This window comes from Pezoporus flaviventris, unplaced genomic scaffold, assembly GCF_033815535.1.
Source record: "Pezoporus flaviventris isolate CSIRO_AGI_PZ_B2104156 unplaced genomic scaffold, CSIRO_AGI_Pfla_v1 ptg000007l, whole genome shotgun sequence".
In the NCBI taxonomy this organism is placed as follows: Eukaryota; Metazoa; Chordata; class Aves; order Psittaciformes; family Psittacidae; genus Pezoporus; species Pezoporus flaviventris.
Genome location: NW_026892555.1, coordinates 90,643,409 through 90,666,003, shown reverse-complemented (window position 1 = coordinate 90,666,003; position 22,595 = coordinate 90,643,409). Strand labels below are relative to the sequence as shown.

At 40.0% G+C, this 22,595-nt stretch overlaps 2 protein-coding genes across 7 annotated transcripts; one reads left to right on the top strand and one right to left on the bottom strand.

Moving 5' to 3' along the window:
* Positions 1–1,515: 1,515 nt before the first annotated feature.
* On the bottom strand, positions 1,516–14,425 carry LOC133267284 (tRNA selenocysteine 1-associated protein 1-like). 5 transcript variants are annotated; one of them, XM_061449491.1, is made up of 11 exons: positions 13,830–13,945; positions 12,777–12,960; positions 11,511–11,588; positions 10,443–10,519; positions 10,213–10,343; positions 9,528–9,659; positions 8,542–8,661; positions 6,560–6,755; positions 6,000–6,045; positions 5,072–5,240; positions 1,516–1,828 (listed from the first exon to the last, which is right to left on the bottom strand). In XM_061449491.1, the coding sequence occupies exons 4-10, from the start codon at positions 10,470–10,472 to the stop codon at positions 5,104–5,106; spliced, it is 792 nt and encodes a 263-aa protein (XP_061305475.1). In that variant the 5' UTR covers positions 10,473–10,519; positions 11,511–11,588; positions 12,777–12,960; positions 13,830–13,945; the 3' UTR covers positions 1,516–1,828; positions 5,072–5,103. The 5 variants fall into 5 exon arrangements, with proteins under 5 accessions (XP_061305475.1, XP_061305476.1, XP_061305474.1 ...); XM_061449492.1 differs by lacking the exons at positions 1,516–1,828; positions 13,830–13,945 and adding an exon at positions 14,302–14,425 and having other exon boundaries at positions 4,855–5,240; XM_061449490.1 differs by lacking the exon at positions 1,516–1,828 and having other exon boundaries at positions 4,855–5,240.
* PAK1IP1 (PAK1 interacting protein 1) lies at positions 13,959–22,201 on the top strand. Of its 2 annotated transcripts, none has more exons than XM_061449488.1 (10): positions 13,959–14,183; positions 14,951–15,113; positions 16,892–17,012; positions 17,108–17,182; positions 17,820–17,872; positions 18,353–18,498; positions 18,583–18,680; positions 19,410–19,509; positions 20,923–21,049; positions 21,678–22,201. In XM_061449488.1, exons 1-10 carry the CDS (start codon positions 14,121–14,123, stop codon positions 21,836–21,838), a joined length of 1,107 nt encoding a protein of 368 aa, XP_061305472.1. In that variant the 5' UTR covers positions 13,959–14,120; the 3' UTR covers positions 21,839–22,201. The 2 variants fall into 2 exon arrangements, with proteins under 2 accessions (XP_061305472.1, XP_061305473.1); XM_061449489.1 differs by lacking the exon at positions 13,959–14,183 and adding an exon at positions 14,431–14,613.
* The last annotated feature ends 394 nt before the right edge of the window (positions 22,202–22,595 follow it).

Below are 22,595 nucleotides of genomic sequence, written 5' to 3'. Positions count from 1 at the left end.
GCGGAGTTGCGTGAGCAATGCAAGTGAGAACCTGCAGGTCAGTTGTTGCTCGGTTTTGGTGGATGGAAGGAGGTGAGTATAAAAAGCTTCAACACAGTCTTTTCTTCCGCAAAACAAGACAACCTCGTTTCTAGTACAAATTTTTAACACGTAAAAGTGGTGTGTGTGCGTGTGTTTTATTCTGCTAAAAGTTGAGGAAAATCTTACAGCTCTACATCTTAAGAGCATTGATCCACCCTGGTAATGATGGAGCAGAGCAGAAAACCACAAACACCTTCCCTGTATAGAAGTCAGTAATAAAAACAGTCACAGAATGTACCAAAAAATTACATAGAGGTGCTTCACAGTGAAAGATGGAGCTGCAATGTAGCGTGCACCCGCTCAACCAGAAACAAAAGCATCTCTCACAGCATACATCTGAAGAGTGTATGTATCAGAATGGTTTGGGTTGGAAGGGACCTTAAAGCTCATGTGGTTCCAACCCCCTGCCATGGGCAGGGACATCTTCCACTAGACCAGGTTGCTCAAAGTCCCATCCATGAACACTGCCAGGGATGGCACAGCCACAACTTCTCTGGGGAACCTGTGCCAGTGCCTCACACTCGGTGTGGGGATTTGGGGAACTCAAACCAGTACAGGTGATTTCAAAGGCCTGAAGATATGCAAACCACCCACAGCAGCGAAGGAACTACTTCCAGAAGGAAGGCTGTTGCAGACTGGTACTGCCTAGTCTTGGCTTTGTAATGTTTTTTAACCTCATCAGTATCTTCCCCAGCTTTCCTACACAACCTGCTGCTCCTCCATATCTCAGTCCTGCTCTCATGGTTACCTAAAGATGAGTATTTCCCAAATTACCACAGCATGGAATTACTTTCCAGGTGTATCTTCTAATGAAGCAGAGAACTCCAGTCTCTTCCTCTCCTACCCTACTGCCATAAGTACAACTGTGTGTGAAGTGGGATGCCTCACAGTGGTAGATAAACCCCCTGCAGATGTGTAAAGTCACCTGCAAGAACTGCCTCACTTCATGTAAACTGGTGTGCAACACCTGCAGCCCAGTTTTAGGACAAGGCTCCATTTTTACAATATGCTATTAAAAAAAAAAAAAAACACAAACAAAACTGTGTCAGTCACCAAAATACAAGAAAAGACTAGCATTTTAGCCTGGAATTGTAACTCTCTTCTGTCCAGGAAGCAATTATCCTGCTAAATTCCAACTGAGGAAAGGGCAAGGAAGAATGTATCATAACATATTTACATTATGGGAAGCCCAAGATTTACCAAGGGACACAAACTGTGCCTTTTGGTAACAGATGTTCAGCAGCAACACTGACACTTAAGATGATACCTATGTGGGGAACTGACTAAAACCACTTCTGCACTGGACATGTTAAGAGCTGGGCAAATTGAAAACAAGACTCCCCATTTCTGATGCACACCACATGTATTGAGCAACCTGTACACACAATTTTCTCTTCCATGGAGGTGTCAAAGGCAGCTACATTATGTTTGCTCTGTAAATTCAAGTGCTGCTTTATTTACTTATTTTACTTCCATTTTACTTATTTAGAACAATTTCCATACAGTGACATGCCTTTAATGACACTCATGACTCAGAAATATTTGATGTAGTCAAACAATGTCTATTGACATGAGTCACTGAACTTAAATATATGTTATTAGAGGTAAGACAAAACAAAAGGCAAATATGTATAATCTCCAGCAGAATGATAGGGATCATCACCATTTGATCAATCTTCCCTGTGAGTTATATCTGCAAGTTACTTTGAGGTAGCGCTAGAAAGAAGCTGTTGGTCCAAGAGCATCCCTGCAAAAAGAAACATTCATGGCTTAAGTACCATTTAACTGTTTTGTACCCTTTCTAAGTACTCCTCACCCTTTTTGGCCTGTTTCCTTCTCCCTACTCACTGACTATAGGTTTAGCAGCCCCTCATCCTACTAAAACCTCTTTGTGCAGAGAAGGGATAGAAAACAAAAACACAACTCAAAGAAATGAGCAGGTTTTGAGTAAAGGCACTATCACAGCTAGGTGCAATGAAGAGTTTATAAAACCAGTATTAGATATTCTTGGGGGGGGAAAAAAAACATCAAGCTTAAAAAACAAAAAACCACCAACCACACATTTCAGCTGGGTAAAATAGAGACAAAACACAACTAGAATAGACTGGTGTTGAAAAAGTTGCTTCTAAAACTTGTGTTTTGTTTTTAAATGCTCCCACTGCAATCAGATCTTTGTAGAACTGATGGCAGGCATGAGCATGTGTTCAGGTGTTTCTTAAACTAGCTAATGCAGATGGACAGTTGTGGAAGAACTGTAAGCTTACTCAGTAGAAAGTCTCAGCAACATATTCTCACAGTTGTGATACACTCACTGTTTCCTGTATTTGGGGTTTATGGGTAACACCACACCAGTAATACAGGGAAGAAATTCTACAGTGCCTTTCCTGTAAAGAGTATGTGCTGCACACACGATCTTGATCCCACATATGCACTCCTAACTGGAAGTAGGAATAAGCTAGCAAGGCTCAGGAGACAGAAAAAGAGGTCAGAGAACTATTTTAGGACAGTATCACATGGGCTCCCTCTCAACAGATTCTTGCCTCATTTTGCTCATATGTTGACTGGAAGAAAATACAGCCCCGACATTTCTCAGGTTGGGAGAAACAGCAGCCCAAACCACCTCTTTCACTGCATTACCTTCACAGAATTTTCACTATATGGGTACTTACAAAAGGCACATGCATGTCTGAAACAGTCTCTAGTCCAGAGACCTTGTTAACAGGTAAAATATGCATGAATGGGGTGGCTACAGACTGTAACTTTGTTTGAGGTTTACATACTGTGGTAGTACAGTGTCAGACTTAAGCAAAATCCCATAGCTACATGGGCTCCTTATTATATAGTCAACCTCCCAAATACAAAAAAAAGTAGCATAGATGCTCCATAGGAGTTCTGCTGAGCCAATGCATATCTTTAGCATCTCATTTTCAACTGGTAATGCAAGAAAAGCTTTTAAAAAGTTACTTGCTGCAACTTCAGTACAATGTTAGGTGATGATATGCAAGCCACTTCAAAGCACAATACAATACAGCACAGACCTGCAAGCTGTCATGCTGCTTGATTGGTACAAAATCCCTTAACAAACCTTTTCGTATTACCCAGCTCAAGCAACACAGCTATACACCACAACTGAAGTGGCATCAAATCCTGTATGGTTTTGAAGCTTAATACTCCCATCCAAATTCAAGAAGTCTGCACATACTAACTTGAGTTTCCTCCCTACTGCAGTTCTCTGAAACAATTCTATGCAGGCACACAAGCACCCCCTTTCCTACCCAGATTCTCTTTGCTTTATTTACTCCACTTCCTGACATATTCTCATTAACTGTCTCTCTACCATCACCCTCCAAAGCCTTACCACTTCACACAAGGGAAACGTTCATCCAAGAAATCCGAACTCCAAGCAGTTGCAATTACCTTGCAACTAGATCTCTCCAGGGAAAACAGTTCCTATAACTGCGATGCTACTCCTCCTGCCTAGGTGAGATTTTTTGCTGTCTCTTCCTACATGCGTATCTACAAAAAAATCCAGGAAGAACGAACTTCCTCTAGTACTCCAAAAGCCTTTTGTGTTTTAGAAAATCTGCATTTCATGGGAGTAATTTTGAAAAATATTCCTAGCTGAAAATTAAGCTGTAAAGAGAATCTAATTAGCAGCTAGAAATGATCTGCCAACATCATCTTCACTCTGAAATACAACATTTCAAATTTAAGAACAGCACATAGATTATGAACACAATTTTAATGTAATTAAGTCATTAAAAAAAGCCAGAGAACTTCATCTGCCATCATAGCAATTATGGTTTAGGCTGCCCCAAAAACACACATGGCAAATGTCTTCACTAGCTTTAGTAGCTTCCACAGCTATTAGCTCTGATAACTTCTGATACCGGTTTTCTTGGAAGAGTATTCTTCTGTTTCCGGCCCAATTTATTTTATCATGTAAATTAAGCAGAGTAAATACTTTTGCAAACACATGGGCTTAAGAAGTTCTTATGACTGGAAAATACTTTATACCCTTCCTTATAAGAAGAGTTTAGAAGAAGCTACTCAGAAGTAGCTAGCTTAAAGCAGAACTTTCCTCATTGCTACCTCCCCTAGTCTCCTTTGACTCAAATACTGAAAACTCTTCATACTACAAAAATTTTATAACCTCATCACTATCAAACACCCGAGCACAAAAACTGAAAAGAAAAATAAAAAATAAATTAGATGTTTAGCAATTTAGGTGACAAGTTTTACTAGGATCTTTTTATTTTCAACGGTTAACTTTCTTCCTTTTAAAAAATTATTTTCTCAGAGGATTTTTAGGTTTTAAGAGCATGTATTATGTTACACCAGTTTCTTTGCTGTGAAGTGTCAGTTGAGAAGATTAACAGGAGGAAGGGTGGAATAAAATTGTCAGTAGGGATCATGTTTAGTCTTTGGAATGTTTGCAGCTATGGCAGCTGAAAGTTTGCCCTTATCTATGTTTAAAATCATGTATTGATAAAGCAATTTTAACTGACCTAACAGATCAACAGTACTACAGTGAGTGCCAGCAGACTGCAGAAGCAGCCCAAGCATTCCCATGGCAAACTCTGGGAGCATCTCCCATATACACATGCCATCTAATCAAATGTGTTAAGAGCTTGTAAGAGATTGCCTAGGTAACTTGGAAGTATGTGAGAACTAGTTTTCCCTACTCCTGATGTCCATGCAGTGGCAGGTGGAATACCACAAGCCAGAAGAGAATGTGCTTCACGTATGTAAGTAAAATCCCTTGCTGGCAGGTTTGCAGAAACAAAATTTTATTTACACAGGCAAGTCTATCTTTAGACCCTATTGAACTCTTTACATTTCTAGAATATTTACATGATTTCAAGATGCTCTGAGTGATGAACAAAAAAAAATTACAGAAACTGTCAAAAGCATAGCAAAAAACCCAACCTATCATTGTGCTTTAAAACTTATGATCTAGAGTAATGTAGAAGAAATGTAATTTTAGCACCTTGGTCGTTACGGTCATGCTATATAAGACACTTAAATAGCAGAGGGGATGTCAGAAGTGACCGTATCCAGAGGCTGCCAGTGACAATTCATGAGGGAATCATAGAGTTCTTCACTTGTCTCCATAAATTGTCTGTTCATTTCATCAACATCCAAGTAAAGTTGTGGATCTGAAAATAAAAGTCTGGTAAGTACAAGTGGGAGGGATGCACACATACACAAAAAAGTAAATGACTAGTAAAATGTGTTTTAGTTAAATGTGATGGATTTAATAGTAAAGGTAGCAAGATGTTTTTTCACCTAGAATTTTAACAAATCTGACAAGTCCAGCTTCTTCTGGAATTTGCATATTAGAATGCTAGGACTACACTGGCATTCCAAGATAAAGAACAGATTTAAGGGTAATTAACTATGGAAATTTCCCCAAATTAATTTAGTTTCTACTACAATGTGTGTTAGAGAGGACAGTTTCTGAACACTGACAAGACTGTCTCTATGCAAGGAACTGCCTGAAAACTTTTCAGGCCAAACAATTAAGTTTTGTACCAAATTTTTAGGCACAAGCTGAATCTTCCTTTTAGGACCTGCAATGTAAGCTTTTACCTCAGGGTTCTCCAACAAAGCTTTTGCATATTCATGAGTTTAATGCAGAATATGCTTAGCAAAATCAATACACAGACATCACAAATTCAGTATCAGACCATTTCAGAAGGAGAATGAAGGCAAAGTTAAAACAAAACCTACTGTGTTGTTGACAACGTTCCATTCTACTTGATGTAGTCTACCACTGTCAGCTTTAAAATCCTAACCTCATCTCAACTTTAGCACACAGAAGGTCCCACTGTATCAGCTGAATTTGCAAAACATTTGTCATTCAATACTCATTGGCTTATATTGTTAAAGGGCCAAGTATGGCTAAACTCAGTTACCTTCAGTTATTAGGTCATCATTGATTTCAGTCATAGCTGAAGTTTCCTAAAGAGAAAAAAAAAACTTTTAAATTGAATTATAATCATAATCCATTTTGGAAAGCATCATGAATACAAAATAACTTTGTACTCCCAAATCACAGTCTCCAACCATCACAGTTTCTCCAACCAACTTTTATGGTAACAGTATAGTTCAGGTTGGAAAGGACTTCTGGAAGTTCCACTTGAAAAATTAGCTGATCTAAGGTAAGACCATCCTAAAATAATTCTTCAATTTGCATTAAGCAAAGTGCATCAGAAAAACAGCAAGAGAGGAAGCCTACACAAGTAGGCCATCAGAACTGTTATTTGGCATACATGAATAATGATGTATTAATCTCTGATTCTACAGATGCAGTACTTAAGCACTTAAAAGATACTTCTCAATGACGCCTGTTATTTTAACACCCACACTAAGCAGAAAGCACAATTTCAGTTTTAGGACTTTGTGCTCTCATATAATTCACACAACTTACAATTTGTGAACTTTTTTCTTTAAAGCAAATGTGTAGTATCTTTACCTCAAAAACAGCTGGAGCCATAAGAGTATCTCCTAAAGAGCAGTCTCCAACAGCTTGCATGTTATCATAGGGAGTATAGGAGCTGTAGTTGTAGTCAGCATAAGGATCATAATTCCACTGCGAGTAGTAGTTCTGATAATCTTGGTAATAGTCATTGTAGTTGTATGACTGGTACCGCTGGAATTCTGCTTTCAGTCTGCAACATGAGAGGTTACACAGAGTTAGAATTTGAGAAGAATAAACTGCAAACCCAGTTCTGAAGTTAAACAATTTACTAACTTACAGACTTCCAAGTTTAAAAGGAAGCTTTTCTGAATAGTTGCCCAAAAGCAACAGTCTAAATCACAGCACAAGATCTCAAGTTTATACAGAAGCAAATTCTCTCACCTCTGCAATACCAAAAGCATTCATTTTCACAGATTAACGCACATCATGATGCTTATTGGTATTCATTTTGAGCATATTTAGTATCTGTACAAGCAAGCTACTGATAGAAGTCAAATTTATTAAGAGCAGAGACACTGGTCAAGCACAGCTGCTTTAAAGATGTGTTCAGTCTATCTTTTGTTTGGTTCATACCATAGGGCCAGCTGATTAGTTTTCACTACTTTCTTTCACCTGAATACATTTTCCCAGGGACAAGTTCACACTAGAATCAATGCACAAGTGTTGTCTGTAATAGAACAGAGGTACAAAACCAGAGGCACACCACATGAAAATACATTCACGAAGTCCAGCTGCACATTCAAAAATAATCCTTTATGTTTAAGATATTACTTCACTGGCTTCGTTCAGGCAGGCCTCCTGTGTTTGCAGAGTCCAATTTCTGTGCATCCCTACCTCATTACAGAAAACTCAGAACCAGGCTTTTTGTCAAGAATGCAAACTGAAGGAGCTCAGAAAGAAGAGTTTCCAATGTAAGCGTCTTAGTGACAAACTACTCTGATGGCTGGATATTTTGATGCTGAGAAAGTATAGTACTCAGCCATTCAGAAACAGATACAGATTACCGATGTGTATTTTGATACCTATGTTAGTTTCATGACTGTGAAGCTACACATGTTCTCAATCAGGTATCCTATTGTCTTGCTACTGTAGTAAACAAACAACTACATAATGTCTCAAAGTCTTCTGCTGCTAATTTCTCTCCTACATGCATCTCTGTATGAAAGAAAAATCTGGAAGTACTGCCAACATTCTTCTGGACAGCAGAAGTGAAGAAACATGTTTCTCTGTGACCTCTTCGTGTTTGCAAATAATTTAGTCAATGTTATTCTGGACAGTGCTCTCTTGCATAAGAGCATTTCCATTGTAAAGCAGAGGCGACATTTACAGAATTATCCAGAGTATCAAAGTTTATCAAATCTGGTATCAACTCTCTGTTCATAGACTTGAATTGCCTTAAATAACCGACAGAGAGAAGAGAGCAGGCACAGTAATAAACCCTCTCAAAATCAAGCCATTCTAAATTTCCTGCTGCCCCAACCACTTGAAAAGCATAATATTCTAAAATTGCTTCAGCAACATCTCCTTTAGCTTCTTCCCTACTATATTCTGTATTTTTCCACTTAAAAGATCCCTTCTCTGCCAGCCTAAAAAACAGTTATGTGCTACACTGCCTAAACTAGAGAGAAAGGTCTAGAAGAAAAGCTCCCCAGCATGCAAGAACACTTCTTGTTCCTTCTACCTGCTTCAGGCCCAGTCCTGGAAAATACCTATGAATGCATTCAGCTTTGCTATTGTAAGAATTAAGGCTGGTTACAACAGCAGGTAAGCCCAAGTTACATGATCTGGCTAGACTTAGAGTTAGATTCCCCCAGCAATCCTGAAAGGTTGAGTCAAAACAGTGCTTCTGCATTTTTGATTTTGCAGACTGCATTGTGTGTACAGCCATTATACAGGAGCCACAGACTTTAAAAAGGCAGAGCTACAAGAATCTGATTATTTAGAATTATTGTATCAATGCACAACTCATTTATTACCTTTTAGAAATTCCTATGCTCAGCCGGATTCGTTTTCCCCCCAGACCTGGTGCATTCTGGCAGTCTTGCAGTGCCCTCATCTGATCACCTTGCTCACCAAATCTGACAAAGGCATACCCTCTACAATTTGCAAAAGGGAGAAAATAAATTCTAGTATGCATAACAGTTACAAAGCTAATGAATTCAATTTGTCTTCTACAAAAAAGAAGAAACCCAAAGATAGCAGCTACTATAGCTTCTATTAGCTAAGCAACCTCTCTGGCATGTGCACTTACACAGAAGATGCTTTCACAAAATTAAAATCTTGGGCCAAAAGCTTGTTCTTTGATAGCATTACGATGCAACTTGCTGAGAGCCAATGAAACTGTACAGTTTAATTGCTATCTGTGTAAGTAATCAGATTCCACGTTTCTGCATCTACAGAAGTTAATTATTAACCCACTCCTACTATCATTCTTTTTAAACTTCTTTTCTCTGAAGCTTCTTGAATTAGTCTATTACAGCCAGCTCGAGTAAACTCGCTCATCCCTGCTTGACTCACTGCCTGGCGAGTATAACTTCTAAGCTTTTTTTACTAGCTGTTAATACAGTTTCAATCTCCCAACCCCAAGATTAGCCAGGCCTTACACTTTTCTCCCACATGTAAAAAGGCAATTACCGTCTTCAGTACTGCAAAAGACTACATGGACGCACTACTGTATGTAAGCACAGCAGCACATATTTTGGTGACACCTCTCCCTTCTCCCACCATCTAGCTGCTTTCATGCAGATACACATATGGCTAAACGGAAGATTACGTTAACTGCTTACACCAGAAAGTTTTAGACATGAGGATTTATGCCATTAAAAGACAAAAAAATATAATCCTAGAGACTACTCTCTCTTCCCACATCTGAAGAAAACGTAGAAATGGTTCCAGTGCAAGTTCTTGTATGTTACTTATAGAAGCAAACATTGACAGCATTACAAATTTTCACAGGCATTACCTGGAGTATCCCAGCAGATCTGTTGCTATTTTGCAGTCAATGCATGAGGGGTACCTCTTTAGGAAATAGTCATAGAGCTGGAAATCATCCACTTCTGGAGTAAGCTCCCCAACAAATATTGAATAATCTGGTCTTTAAAAAGATGAGAGAACAATTTTCAAGCTTGAGACTAAGGTAGCTGATTGCAGTATTAAGGTACCTAACATACAGGCAGGTAGTTATCACTGCACAAATAAGGAAATAAACTCTGAGAGCAGTACTGACTGCAAAGCTCTGCAGAGTAATGTACAGAACTGCAATGCCACCACTCTCACACCGAGTTCTCAATTTATCTGGGTCCATTCTGCCACTTTCACAATAAAAATAGGAAAAAGCATTTTAAAGGGCATTTATTGTCTGAAGGGGAGGAAAGCACAAAAGCATCAAGAAAAAAAATATTAACTCAAGTTACAGCCATATGATTCAAAAAAGCTGTAACTATTTTGCCACCACTTCTTAGCAATTATGGCAGAAGCAGACAAGATAGCTTCATTATTCTATTGGCAATGCATTTCTATTAGCAATACTTAAATGTATAGGCACCAGGTGTACCATTTCAGGATTTTAAAAAATAAGCTATGGTATTCACTGGTTACTATTAATTTCAGCAGATAAAGAGTCAGAGCTTCTTTCAAAAGTTCTTTACCTGGCTGCAGTACTACTAGGGACAAACTCTATTCTTCCTGGCTTTATTTTGTTCTTTTTCTTCCGTTTCTTCTGTGGCGTTCTCCACCAGCTGTAGGCCTGAAGACATTCTCTCTTTTTCGCCAGCAATTCCTGTTGGGAGAAAAAAAAAAATCACCTTTATAGTATTTAGCCTTATTTACATTCCTCCCTCCCACTCCCCATCACCACAGGTGATTTCCCCATATTCACCTTGCCCTTGAAAGAAGCCTGGGGTCCCATTTCTCCCTCCGCCTCCCATGAGGGAAAGCAGCCTCTGGGGAAAACGCCTGGCAAAAATAACAGAGCCAAAGGATTGTATGAACAGCCATATTCCCCTGACTTGTAAAGCTGGCTATAGGATCGACCGCTTCCTCTTGGAATTAGGGAAAAAGCAGACAGCACTCCGATGTTGGCCAATCCTAAATGTTAATTAGCTTCAGGACTGGACTGTGTTCCACTCGAGCTCCAGGACTCCAAAAAACCCTGCAGCAGCAGCAGTCTGAGTGATGAAGAGGCAGGGAAATCATCACTCTTGCCTAGAAGGGATCTCAGCTGTCCCTATCTCCCCTCACCTAGGGATTCTTTTATGTGAGATGCCTTTCTTCACTACCCAGCTCTGACTCACTCTCCCAGGCCAGGAACAACAGGAGGCCGATTAATGGAATGCAAGGAGAAAGCAGACCTGGAACAGGCACTAGCTTGGCTGAGGAAAAACTCAAACCCAGACGCAAGGCCAGGAAGAGGCATAAAAAAAAGCACCTCTTGCCAAAAAAAAAAAAAAACAAGAAGAAAAACCAAAACCCAAAGAAACACAGTTTAAAAAGGAAGTGGGGCAACTACAGAAAAGACAAGGGAGACAACAGCCATATTAACACAGGTTGCCTCCCTCAAGATTCTGAAGAACGAAGACTTCCAAAAATAAGAATGGTGTTTTGCAACATTTTTTTACTTACGCACGCTTTAACGTTCTTCCGCTAGAACACCTCTATGTGTATCTTATATAGAGAGTGTTATGCACAAGGTCCTTCAGAAGAACTCATGCTCAAGTAATCCAAACTGGAAAACTTAATGTTATGCCCCCAACCTGCTTCAGTTGATGCAAGTAGGTGTCCCAAGGACAGCCACCACTTACATTGCCAGAAGCAATCATAGGACTAAAAGAATGCCCAACTCAGAGCAAGCTAGCTATTTCAGCTTTACAGTTACTAGAAATTCTGAGTATGGTTCTGGAATCCATTTAGGCACTGCAAGCCTGAATTTCTGACCAAATGATCTTACCTGGCTCGCCATGGCTCAAACTGTCTTCCGCCCTTCTTGAAGACTATGGCAGCACAGGTTCAGTTTCAGCTTCTTCAGCTGAAAAACATGGGAGAGGAACAGGTAGATGAAGAATCTGAACCTTCAGACAAATTACTTGCAAAGATGTTCACCTTGCCTTAGGTTTTTAATGTTATTAATTCAGAACTTAGATTTCCAAGTTTTAACTTTTCACTGCTAAAGCAACAGCAACAAAGACAGTATATGACCAATGGGATTATGATTAGAAGTCATCCTCATTTTCTTAAAATTTAATAGTCCACAAAGTTTTCCCACTAGCAAATGCACTAGAAAATTAGAGAGCTTTTAAGTCACCTACAACTTAACATTACTTCTGAAATACCTACATATAACACAGAAAATCCATATTATGAAATAGTTTAAAAACAAGGCATCAGAGATAGAGGCTTCAATACATTTTGTACAGCCCTTCGGGTGGGTTTTTCTTTTAGCCAAATTAAAAGTTGTTTTACTTTTACCACAAATTACACAGCTAAAAACAAGCTGTGGTATCTTCTACATGCTAAAGAACAAAAGAAATAAACCAAAAGGGCACAGTACAGGTAAACGTGATCTTTCTCTGCACATTTTCTCAGGTACATCTTCTCTTTTGCCTCTTCCATTTCACTCACTACCAGTGAGTTGGCAATAACCTTTTACTGCTATCACTAAACCAGTAAATACACTTTCCTGAAGACATATATACCTCTCTGTTGATTCCTATGGCCTCTAAGCCTTTTACCCTAGTCACCCAGCCCATATCAATCAATACAGAAGTGTTTCATTTGCAAAATATTTTGCACCTACTTCCATATACAGCTGTTCATTCACCATTTCTCATTTTTTACCACCATTACTCTGAAAATGGATTAAACTGACCTGACACAGGATAGCCATGTCATAATTAGAGCAGCCATGCATATAATTACTCCATCCCTGCACTCTTTCTGAGCCCAAGAAAGCAGTCAAGTAGAAACAAGCCCTTAAATACAAGCATATACTAGTGAAGTTAGCATGTGCCCTCTTACTAAGACTAACTGTGCTCATTACCTGAGCATCTGCAACATCATCCTGTCAAAGAAGGTCATTATTAATAAAAACATCCATATAGTGATGTTTCTCCAAGTCAAGCATTACTTTTTGATAAAAGGAACCATAAACCCTCCATGCTCTAAACACTGAAATATTAATGTCTGAATCCACAAGCTTATAATATTTTTAACTTACCACTTTTTACTTGTGTGGATTTAGCAGAAGATGGCACACACTACAAAGCCCTTTTATTGCAACAGGCTATCGCAAGGCGAGTGATGCAACTGTTTCTCAATCAGTTACTGTGGACTTTGATGCAAAATTGCAGTTTTGTGCTCTTTCCCTGTCAGATCTTGAAGGTTGCCTCTTGATCTTTTCACTAAAATACAAAAATATTTTAAAAGTCATTAAGACAGCATGTATTAACTTACGTTTTTTTCCATTTGCCTTAACCATAGCTACAATCACATCTAGTTTTCATTTAAGCAGTAGGGCAGCTTTAATCTCCAGAATTCAACCACCTCTTTAACTGGACTACACACGCGTTTCACCAGACCATTTATTCCACGCTTATATCTATTACGTTTGCACTGCCAAAAAGGCAGATGAAGCCATTTGCAAATAAAATCGCCTGTGCTCACACCACTCAGCGAAGGAGAGGGCGAGCCACCCCCCTCGACGTTAATTTCGCTCACACTGAAGGCGGATGCGGGTCAGGGCAGCGGGGATCCGCCGAGCCCAGGCCAGGGCCGCATCATGGCATGACGCATTTTTATCAGCCACTCGGCACGACGGGAAGGGACGAGCCACGGCGCCCTACAAGAAGTGCGCCCCGCCCGGCCGCGGTCCTCCGCAGCACCCGCGCTTCCCCCTTATTGTGCTACGCGATAAGACACGAAGCGGAAGAAAAAAAAAACACTAAATAAGGCAAATCCCGCAGGGCCCCCACGAGATGGCCATGACGCTCCTTACGCTGCGCCCCAAGGGGGTGGGTAGTCACCGGGCGCGGGGTCGCTTTGGCCCAACAGCCGAGGCCTAGCCAGGCTTCCCCGCCCTGCCCGCGGCCCAGCCGCCCGTGAGGCGATGGCTGAGGCCCCGCGGGGAGGGAGGATGCCGCTCCCTCCTCCCGTCGCGCAGCAGATCGGTTCGCGCTCCCTTTCCCGCCGGCTGCCCCCACAGCCCGGCATCAGTCACCGCGATGTGCCCCTTCACACCCCAGCTCCCCCACCCGCCGATCCCAGCACTAACGCCTCTCATCCTCCGCGCCGCCATCAGCAGCGGCCGAGCCCCGCTTCCGCCCCGCGAGGACCTCCCGCTTGGGCTGCCCTCAGCGTAGCCTGACCCACGGAGCCCACGCCGCCGCCACACCCGACCACTTCCTCCTCCGCGACGGTTGCCGGAGGCCGCAGAACGTTCCTCGACGGAGCGCTGCCGGCCTCTAGTCGAGGGCCCAAAACTGGCGCGGGCGCAGGCAGCGCGGCGGACGGACCGCGGCTGACGGCGGCAGGACCCCAAGCTAGTGCCGCGTGTTGGGGTGGAATGGAGCTGGTAGCGGGCTGTTACGAGCAGGTTCTCTTCGGGTTCGCTGTGCGACCCGCCGAGGTAACATGGGGGAAGCGGAGGGAACGGGAGGGAAGCGGATGCACCCTAACGGCCGCCCGCCAACCCACTCTGAGGGGCGAGGGGAAGAGCAGGGGAGAGAACGCACCCAAGTACTCACCGACTCGTTGCTGCGCGGCCGCGGGACCGGGCGCAGGCCGCGCTTTTAAAGCGCCTCGGGGGCGGGGCAGGCTCTGGCAGCCGCAGGCTCGGCCCCTAGCTGCTGGCGCCGGTGTGGGAGCGGCCCACGGCCACCCTGCTGCTCGGGCCCGAAGGCGGACAGGGCTCCCGGGGGAGCTGCGGGAAGCGACCGGCCGCGTGGTCGCAGGGGGCTGCGGTCTGAGCTCGTTTTTCGCAGCCGTTCAGCGCGGAGCTGGGAGTAAACAGCAGTGCAGAGGATAGATGCCACAGTGCCTCGCGAGGCTGGTGTCAGGTGGAAGGCGTGTCTCCAGCCTCCAATGGTGGAAAATAGGAAGAATCCGCCTCCCTTGTCCAAGAGATTTATCTCTGTGGAGATCCTTTTTCACATGCAGCTTCATCTAAGGCCAACGCTCATTACAGAAGGCGGTTTGCACTCTTAATTGTTCAGACTAATCTCCTAAGAGCGCATTAATTCAGTAAAATGCCATTATACTTACAGCTAAGTGTAATTTCTTTGCCTTTTACACGTAATTTTTTTTATGTTTTGCTTGAAACAAAATGAAAGTACGGGATGATAAAGTCGAAGTTCAGCTTCAGAGAGACATGTTTATTTTGTCGTTCATTTACAGTCCTGGACAGTTGCCCCTGATTTTACACATCATGCACACACTGCCTCGTTGTCAGCGGTAGCTGTGAATAACAGATATGTGGTCACTGGGAGCAAAGATGAGACAATCCAAATCTATGACATGAAAAAGAAGGTAGAACATGGGGCACTGCTGCAGCACAATGGTAAGGGAGCTTCTCCTCATAAAAAACATTGATGTTAGAAACTTACAGCAGAAAAACTGGCCCTTGTCAGAAGAAGGAAATTGACTATTTTTTTTTTTTTTTAGTAAGTCTTTAATAGTGATGGTGTTGCAGCCATCAAAGTCTGACAATACAAGCAAAGGAAGCTTTTGAGCATAAAAATCCAAAAATTATTTTGGGTATGATTCCACAAATATAGCGGCTTCCAATTATTTTTAGGTTTAACTGTTTATGAAGTTATGGCCCACAAATGGCTCATAAGTCATTTCTGGTCTGGTCAGGACACTATCTAGACCATGCCTACTCCCCAGAACCATCTTTCCCAGTGTCCTTGTCCTGTCACAGATGTGTGACATGAGCCACACAAAAGAGAGCTTGTGTGTGAGAGGACGATGCTGCTGCCAGAAGAGTTAACCTGGTACATTCCCCACTTTGTGTCTCCTGAATTACAGCTGTGTAGTCAGTTAATAGCTATCCAAATCATTGAATCACAGAACGGTTTGGGTTGGAAATGACCTTAAAGATCATCCAGTTCCAACCTTCTGGCGTGGGCAGGGACACCTTCCACTAGACCAGCTTGCTCAAAGCCCCATCCAACCTGGCCTTGAACACTTCCTGGGGTGGAGCAGCCACAGCTTCTCTGGGCAACATGTTCCAGTGTCTCACCACCCTCATAGTAAAGAACTTCACCCTAATATCTAATCTAAATCTTCCCTTTATCAGTGTAAAGTCATTCTTCCTTGTCCTGTCACTACATGCCCTTAAAAAATGCCCCTCTCCAGATATCTTTTAGGCCCCCTTTAGACACTGGAAGGCCGCTAAAAGATCTGCCAGGAGCTTTTTCATCTTCAGGCTGAACAAGCCCAACTGTCTCAGCCTGTCTTCATAGCAGAGGTGCTCCAGCCTTCTGATCATCTTCATGGCCCTCTTCAGGGCTCACTTCAATAGGTCCTCATCCCTCTTATGTTGGGGCCTCAGAGCTGGATGCAGTACTGCAGTGGGGTCTCACAAGAGCAGAGGAGAGGGGGCGAATCACTTTCCTCAACCTGCTGATGACACTTGTTTTGGTGCAGCCCAGGATACAGTTGGCTTTCTGGGCTGTGAGTGCACACTGAAGCTGGCTCATGTTGAGCTTCTCATCGACCAACACCCCCAGGTCTTTCTCCACAGGGCTGCTTTCAATAATTAAAAAAAAAAACCCCAAACCAAAACAACAAACAAACAAAAAAAACAAATAAAGCACTCATGTTTTTGTCATTTGTAACTCAGTGTTGATTGTCCTTTTTCTCCTGATAGCCAAAGTACTTAGAGCTAGACTGAACATGGTACCTGTGTTCAACTCACATATGATAAATCTGGTGCTTCTGGTAAATCTGGTGCTTATGGGAAGCAGCATGTGCAATAAATTCAGCTGTGTGCCAAAAGCAGGGCTTTTTAGGAGCATTTCTTACCACTGATAGAAGCTCTGTGCCACAGTGGTTGAGCGCTGCTGTTTCAGAGAACAGACCAGATAGAGTTCAGATGTGTATTGGCTGTCAGGCAGCTGATAGATATATTGAATCATATCAGTGGTTGAATATAACAGGAAAGTTTGGGGGGTTTGTGAAGAAATAGTTAGGAAATAATGCAGATTTTCCTAAGGGTGGGGTAATAGCTGGCATGTTTTGATGTTATAAGCTTGTCTGTTAATTCGTTCGTTCTCTGTGTGGTAACTGTTCAGTATGTACAACATTGTTAATAGTACTGGCTTTTATTTCTAGGCACAGTAACTTGTTTGGAGTTCTATGGTACTGCACATCTACTGAGTGGGGCTGAAGATGGGGTAATTTGTATCTGGAACACAAAAAGATGGGAGTGCCTGAAATCCATTAAGGCACATAAGTGAGTTTCCTAATTCTGCTTATTCACATAAATTTTGATGTTTATTTTCCTTGTAAAGAGTATATGTGGCTAACACGTTATTTTGGTTTTATCAGGGGGCATGTGACATCTCTTTCTATCCATCCTTCTGGGAAATTATGTTTGTCAGTAGGAACAGATAAAACATTAAGGTGAGTTGAAACTGATGAAGGAATGCTGAGAGTCATAGTACAGTAACTCTCAGTAAATTGTTATAAGCAACAATTCCGTTTTGGGACTAGACTTTGCAACACTGATAAACCATATTTGCACAGCATACAGTTCAGAAATTCATTGTTTTGTCTTCTTATGTTCTAGGTACCAGCAATATTTTTAAGTCTTTTAAAAACAGTCCTTGCTTTTCCTAGCTTTTTGTGCTCTGACTCTTTATAGTCACTTTTAGATGTGTAATTATATGTGCATTTTGGAACACTTGTTTATTCTGAAAGCTCTCAGGTTTTGCTTAGTGTAAGAAAAGTAATTTTTCACTTGGAGTGTTTAGATGTTGCTTTATATATGGGTTTTAAATATATAAAATGCTATTTTAACAGCACAAATTGGTATTGGGCTCCTTTCTGCACTGCACTGTTAATGGTGGGTTCTAAAATAAATATTACAAATTCAACCTTATAGTCTGCAAGTGATATGTGAAGTCATCACTTTCTCTTGCATTAAGAAGGCACAGAGATACTTAAAAGCTTCCTTTGGATGCCTTATGTCAGCAGACAGCAGTTCAGTTTCACTGTGCTGTTTTAACCAGAATGCACTTTATTTACTGTTGTCTTTCAGAACTTGGAATCTTGTAGAAGGACGATCAGCCTTTATCAAAAACCTGAAGCAAAGTGAGTAGATCAGTCTAAATCCACTAAAAAAGTAGAATTAGATCTGTTTTTTTTGTAAAGAAAAGTAGACTGGAATAAACAAGAAGACAGTTAATTGCAAGCAACTTCCACAATGTCTTTTTTGCACGAGCAGGCAAGCATATATGACTTATGTCCTCAATAATAACCATTTACCGAAAGGAAAACACAGTAACACTAAAGTAAATGTTTTTATTGCTTGAAATTTTATGTCAGGACACTTACATAAATGCGTTTTGTTCTTCTTAATACACTTCTGATAATCAGAAATAAACATTGAAGAGTATTGTTTTAGTTGTTTTATTTTTTTTAGTTGTTATTTTTTTTCCCCTGAATTTTTCTCAGGCTTAGGTAGAAAACAGTGTCTAGCAGGTTCTAAAATTTCTTACTTTTAGATTTTCATGCAATATTAAGTGCAAAAAGCCTGTGTACATGTGTATACTGATGTATCAATATGTACAGATGCCCACATAATTAAATGGTCCCCTGATGGAGAGAAGTACGTGACTGTGATAACAAATAAAGTGGATATCTACAAACTTGACACAGCTTCAATCACTGGCACTATCACAACAGAGAAGAGAATTTCTTCACTTAGATTTATTACAGTAAGTTGAAAACAGAAAGGTGATGGGAAATTAGCTGGTTTGAAGCATATGAAATTAATTGCTTCTTTTTCACCCCATTCCAAGGATTCTATTCTTGCCATAGCTGGAGGTGATGAAATTATAAGGTTCTACAGCTGTGACTCTCAGAAATGCCTGTGTGAATTCAAAGCTCATGAAAACAGGTATTCTGTATTTACTATTTAAATATTTATAGCAATGCTGAGTACTCAGTAAAGTTCAGTGACTTATAATGTTCAGCATATTTTACTTTTGGTATTGTTTTAGTGTAGAACATTAATTTATGTGTTAAATTTAGGACAGACTTGTCTGCTTTTAGTATGAGCAGGAGTACTGTGCTGCCCTTGCAAGTTGCAAAACAATATATAATTAGAAATACTACAGTTCTAAATTTATGAGTTGCACACTTCTGTGTGTGTGGTCTTTGTATTTCTGAAACTAGGTACCAGTATCTTCCTGCAAGACCATGTAAAGGATGTTTAACCAGTCTTACTAATGCTTAAATAAAACAAACCACTTGTACTTCTTTCAGACAATAGGAGGGTAATCACATATTCTCTGTTGTTACTGAACACAGTATATTTGTCCAAATGCTGCTTCTAGTTTATCAAAACACAAAAGCATTAGCTAAAATATATTGATGTTGTTAATGGTGTGCGCTTAGAAGTTTTAGTGTTCTGAATGGAATCCTGACAAGCCTAGCAAAGACAGGCATTCCCACTGTAAATGAGAGCCATCAAAACAGATTACTGTTTCTGCCTGTTGTTCATGGGGTTTCTGTTCAAACTGATTTTTAAACTGTTGCATACCTGTCTTCTTAATTTCTGTCAGATTTCTGTTCTGAACTGAGCTGCCATGCTATAAAGTAACAAAGTACTACATTTTCTTCACAGAATAAAAGATATCTATAGTTTTGAAAGAGAAGGACAGCACATTATTGTTACTGCATGCAGTGATGGTTACATTAAAATGTGGAATCTGGATCTTAATAAGGTTGGTCTATTTAACTGCTTGTTACATTTATGGAAAAATACTAGACAACCAAAATTGCAGACAGTTCTGTCATAAAGATTAATTTTGAGTCCCTGAGGAAATTTTGCTTGAAATCTGGATGTTCTGATCTTCCTTCAGGTTATGTTCAGTAGAGATGTATATGTATGTGCACATATTTTTATGCACTTGCATATTTCTCTATTGTAATTTTTTAAAACAAACTATAAAATCTGATGATATTACAGAGATCTCATCTCCTGTTTTTCTAAGTCATGCTTCCCTTCAGACCTGCCTGGCCAGATGTAATGCCTATGTAATCAGTTACATTATGTTCTGAGGACTGCTGTGAATTTTTGTAATGTTGATGACTGCTGCTGCTCTTTTAAAACTCTGGGGGGTTGAAGGGGTGTGGTTGTTCATGTAGGGGGCAAAGGTTGTACTTTTGAAAAATCAGATTAATGTACTGCGTACTTTCATTTCCTGTATTTTCAAACAGTTCTGAGTAGCCCAGTTCAATAAGGAATCCTGTCTTATCTTTAACGTTTCCCATGTTTATTGTTTGCTCTGGGCTTGTCTTTTAAAATCACAATTAGATTTTTTTTAATGTACTGCCGTGTAATAAAGGATCTACTCTATTTCACTGTAAGTATCTTCAATAGTTCAAATAAATACCTCACAGCATTTATACACTTTATATATCTTAATCTGAATTTGTCCGTTCTTATTTTTCCCAAATGTGTTATTTTCTTCCTGAGCAAGCAAAATTTTTTAAAACTTTATATAAATGTGGGCTCTGTTCAGCTCTGTGAAGTAGAATATCCTAATGCAAGTAGTTTCTGATAGGCTGATGCTGTTATGTTGCACGTTTGTGACACTTATCCCCTGATGTCTGATATTTGTTCAAGTATTTTGCAGAGCTGACTGATAAAACTGCAATTAACCAATTTGAAACACACTCTGAAGGGATTACTTTTGATCAGCAGCCTTGCCTTTTTAAGGGAGAAAAGGAATCTGATGCAGTAACTTAATTCAAATTTTTTTAGCTGTACAAAATAAACCCTTATTACTCTAGAGAAACTTATGAAACCATTAATTGCTTTTTTTTTTTGGGGGGGGGGGAATGTCTGTAACCATTCTAGTTATTCCTCGTGTTAAACTTAACCATTGAGCTTGCGTATCAAAATATGTTCTTAAAGCCATTGGTATTTTTGTCTGTAAAACCACCACTAACAAAGGTATCAGGAATAAGAGTATAACAATGTGACCATTAACTGGTATGCAGTCTCTAGTTCTAAACATTGTTAGGCACCAGAAAGGAAGCGGAAGGTGGGCAGTAAGAAACTTTCTCACTTTAAATACTTCAGTAAATTTAAACAAAAGTAATATTTAATTAATCTTTTTTTCTATATTCAGATTAAAGATGTACCATCTTTACTGTGTGAAGTCAATAGCAAAGCTAGGCTGACTTGTCTTGCAGTCTGGCTTGACCAAGCTTCAGAAATTAAAGAAAACTCTGATAAGGTTGCAACATTGTCTCAAGGTAAGGGAACTGCATGTTTTTTTCAATTGCTGATATGACTGTGGAATGGAATATACTAAGTGGGACGGTTTTAGTGTATGCATTGGAAAAAGTTTTGGTATCTTGAAGAACTGGGGATAAGACACCGGCAAGTGATATAGATACCCTTACCAATCTGATACCATCTCATGTATGATGGAGGACATAAACTTCTTTTTACTTTTATTGTATGGAAGTTTTGTTTTCTTTACTGGAATAATTTACTGTGGAAGCTACTGTGAAGCTTTTGAGAATGATAAGAGAAGAAGAAATAGTTTGATAGAAGTGCATGTCTTGTTTTCCTATTAAAAAAAAAATGGTCTGAGGCCTATTTTTTTTTACCTAGGTCTGAGGGTAGGTGAGTGAAACTTAGGAAGTCTTGCGCAGTTGGATTTTTGCTGTTGTTTTTCTGTATTGTAATCTATTTACATGATCTCTAGACATTTTCATATCACAGACAAGGCTAGCATAAATTGCACATTTCACTCTAAATAAAAAAATCATAACCCCTTTTATAAAATAAGATACAAATATGTCTGTGCCATTTTAGACTATACAGACTGGACATAAGTATCAGTGTGAATAATTTGTTGTCTTTTTTTTTTTTCAGCAAATGAAGATGAAAAACCATCCATAGTCAGGAAAAACAAAGGTTGTTGGACTGATAAAAGTGGTAAAACAGCAAAAAGAAAAAGAAAAATTGTTCCAGAGAAGCAAAAATTGGAAGCTCCACTGCAAAAGAAGAAAAAGAAATGGAATAGCTCAGCATGAAGGCAGCTACTTTCTCAGACAAAAAGTAGATGCTGGTGTTGCTGTAGTTTTTATAAGGATATAAACCTCTGGCAATACATATACCTCTGAACTGATCTGTTGATTAAAAGTAATGAATGTTTTTACCCTAATAAATTGCCTAATCATCCTGGGAAGTAGCAAAAAAAACACTGCAACTTTTCCTAAGTGAATGAGGCAAAAAGAAATTCGTAATATGTAATGTTTATATATTCCTGTTAACAATAGCATACACTTTTTAACTGGGTCTGGAAAATCCAGGTAAAATGATAAGAAATGCTGCATCTGTCTCAGTTACATTTTTGTCTCACTTAAATGCATATTAAAAACACATAAATGTTTTCATTTTGGTGTTTAAAAACTTACTGTTCATTTGACTCAAAATATGATCTGCCTTTAGTATGCATTGTTCTCCTACAATAAGAAGGAACTTCTTAAATTTAGGTAAACTATTACAATCACATTTCATTTGTACATACATTCATATATTCACAGAAAATTGTATTTTCTAGTTCTTGACATGAACTTCCAGAGTTTATAAGCAAAATGGGTTTTTTACTGTATCCATACTTCATGCATTTAATATTTTTTAAAGTCTTGGTACCCATGGTTCACATGATTGAAATCTTTTATTCAGAATATGGTACCTGTTTTAGGTGGAAGAGTTTATATCACTTGGGTTTTACCTTCTCTTCCCCTTTCTCATAGTATTTTTTCCAGTCCTTGATCTGAGTTACAC

Bases quoted from the DNA above. Each gene is read 5' to 3' on its own strand.
- LOC133267284 (XM_061449492.1), bottom strand. From the start codon at position 10,472: ATGGGACCCCAGGCTTCTTTCAAGGGCAAG. The intron at 6,756-8,541 runs GTAATAAATGAG...CTCATGTTGCAG, and splicing joins AGCATAGGAATTTCTAAAAG to ACTGAAAGCAGAATTCCAGC. The intron at 5,241-5,999 runs GTAACTGAGTTT...TTTTATTTTCAG, and splicing joins TGATGACCTAATAACTGAAG to ATCCACAACTTTACTTGGAT.
- PAK1IP1 (XM_061449488.1), top strand. From the start codon at position 14,121: ATGGAGCTGGTAGCGGGCTGTTACGAGCAGGTTCTCTTCGGGTTCGCT. The intron at 14,184-14,950 runs GTAACATGGGGG...GTTCATTTACAG, and splicing joins TCGCTGTGCGACCCGCCGAG to TCCTGGACAGTTGCCCCTGA. The intron at 17,013-17,107 runs GTGAGTTTCCTA...TGGTTTTATCAG, and splicing joins AAATCCATTAAGGCACATAA to GGGGCATGTGACATCTCTTT.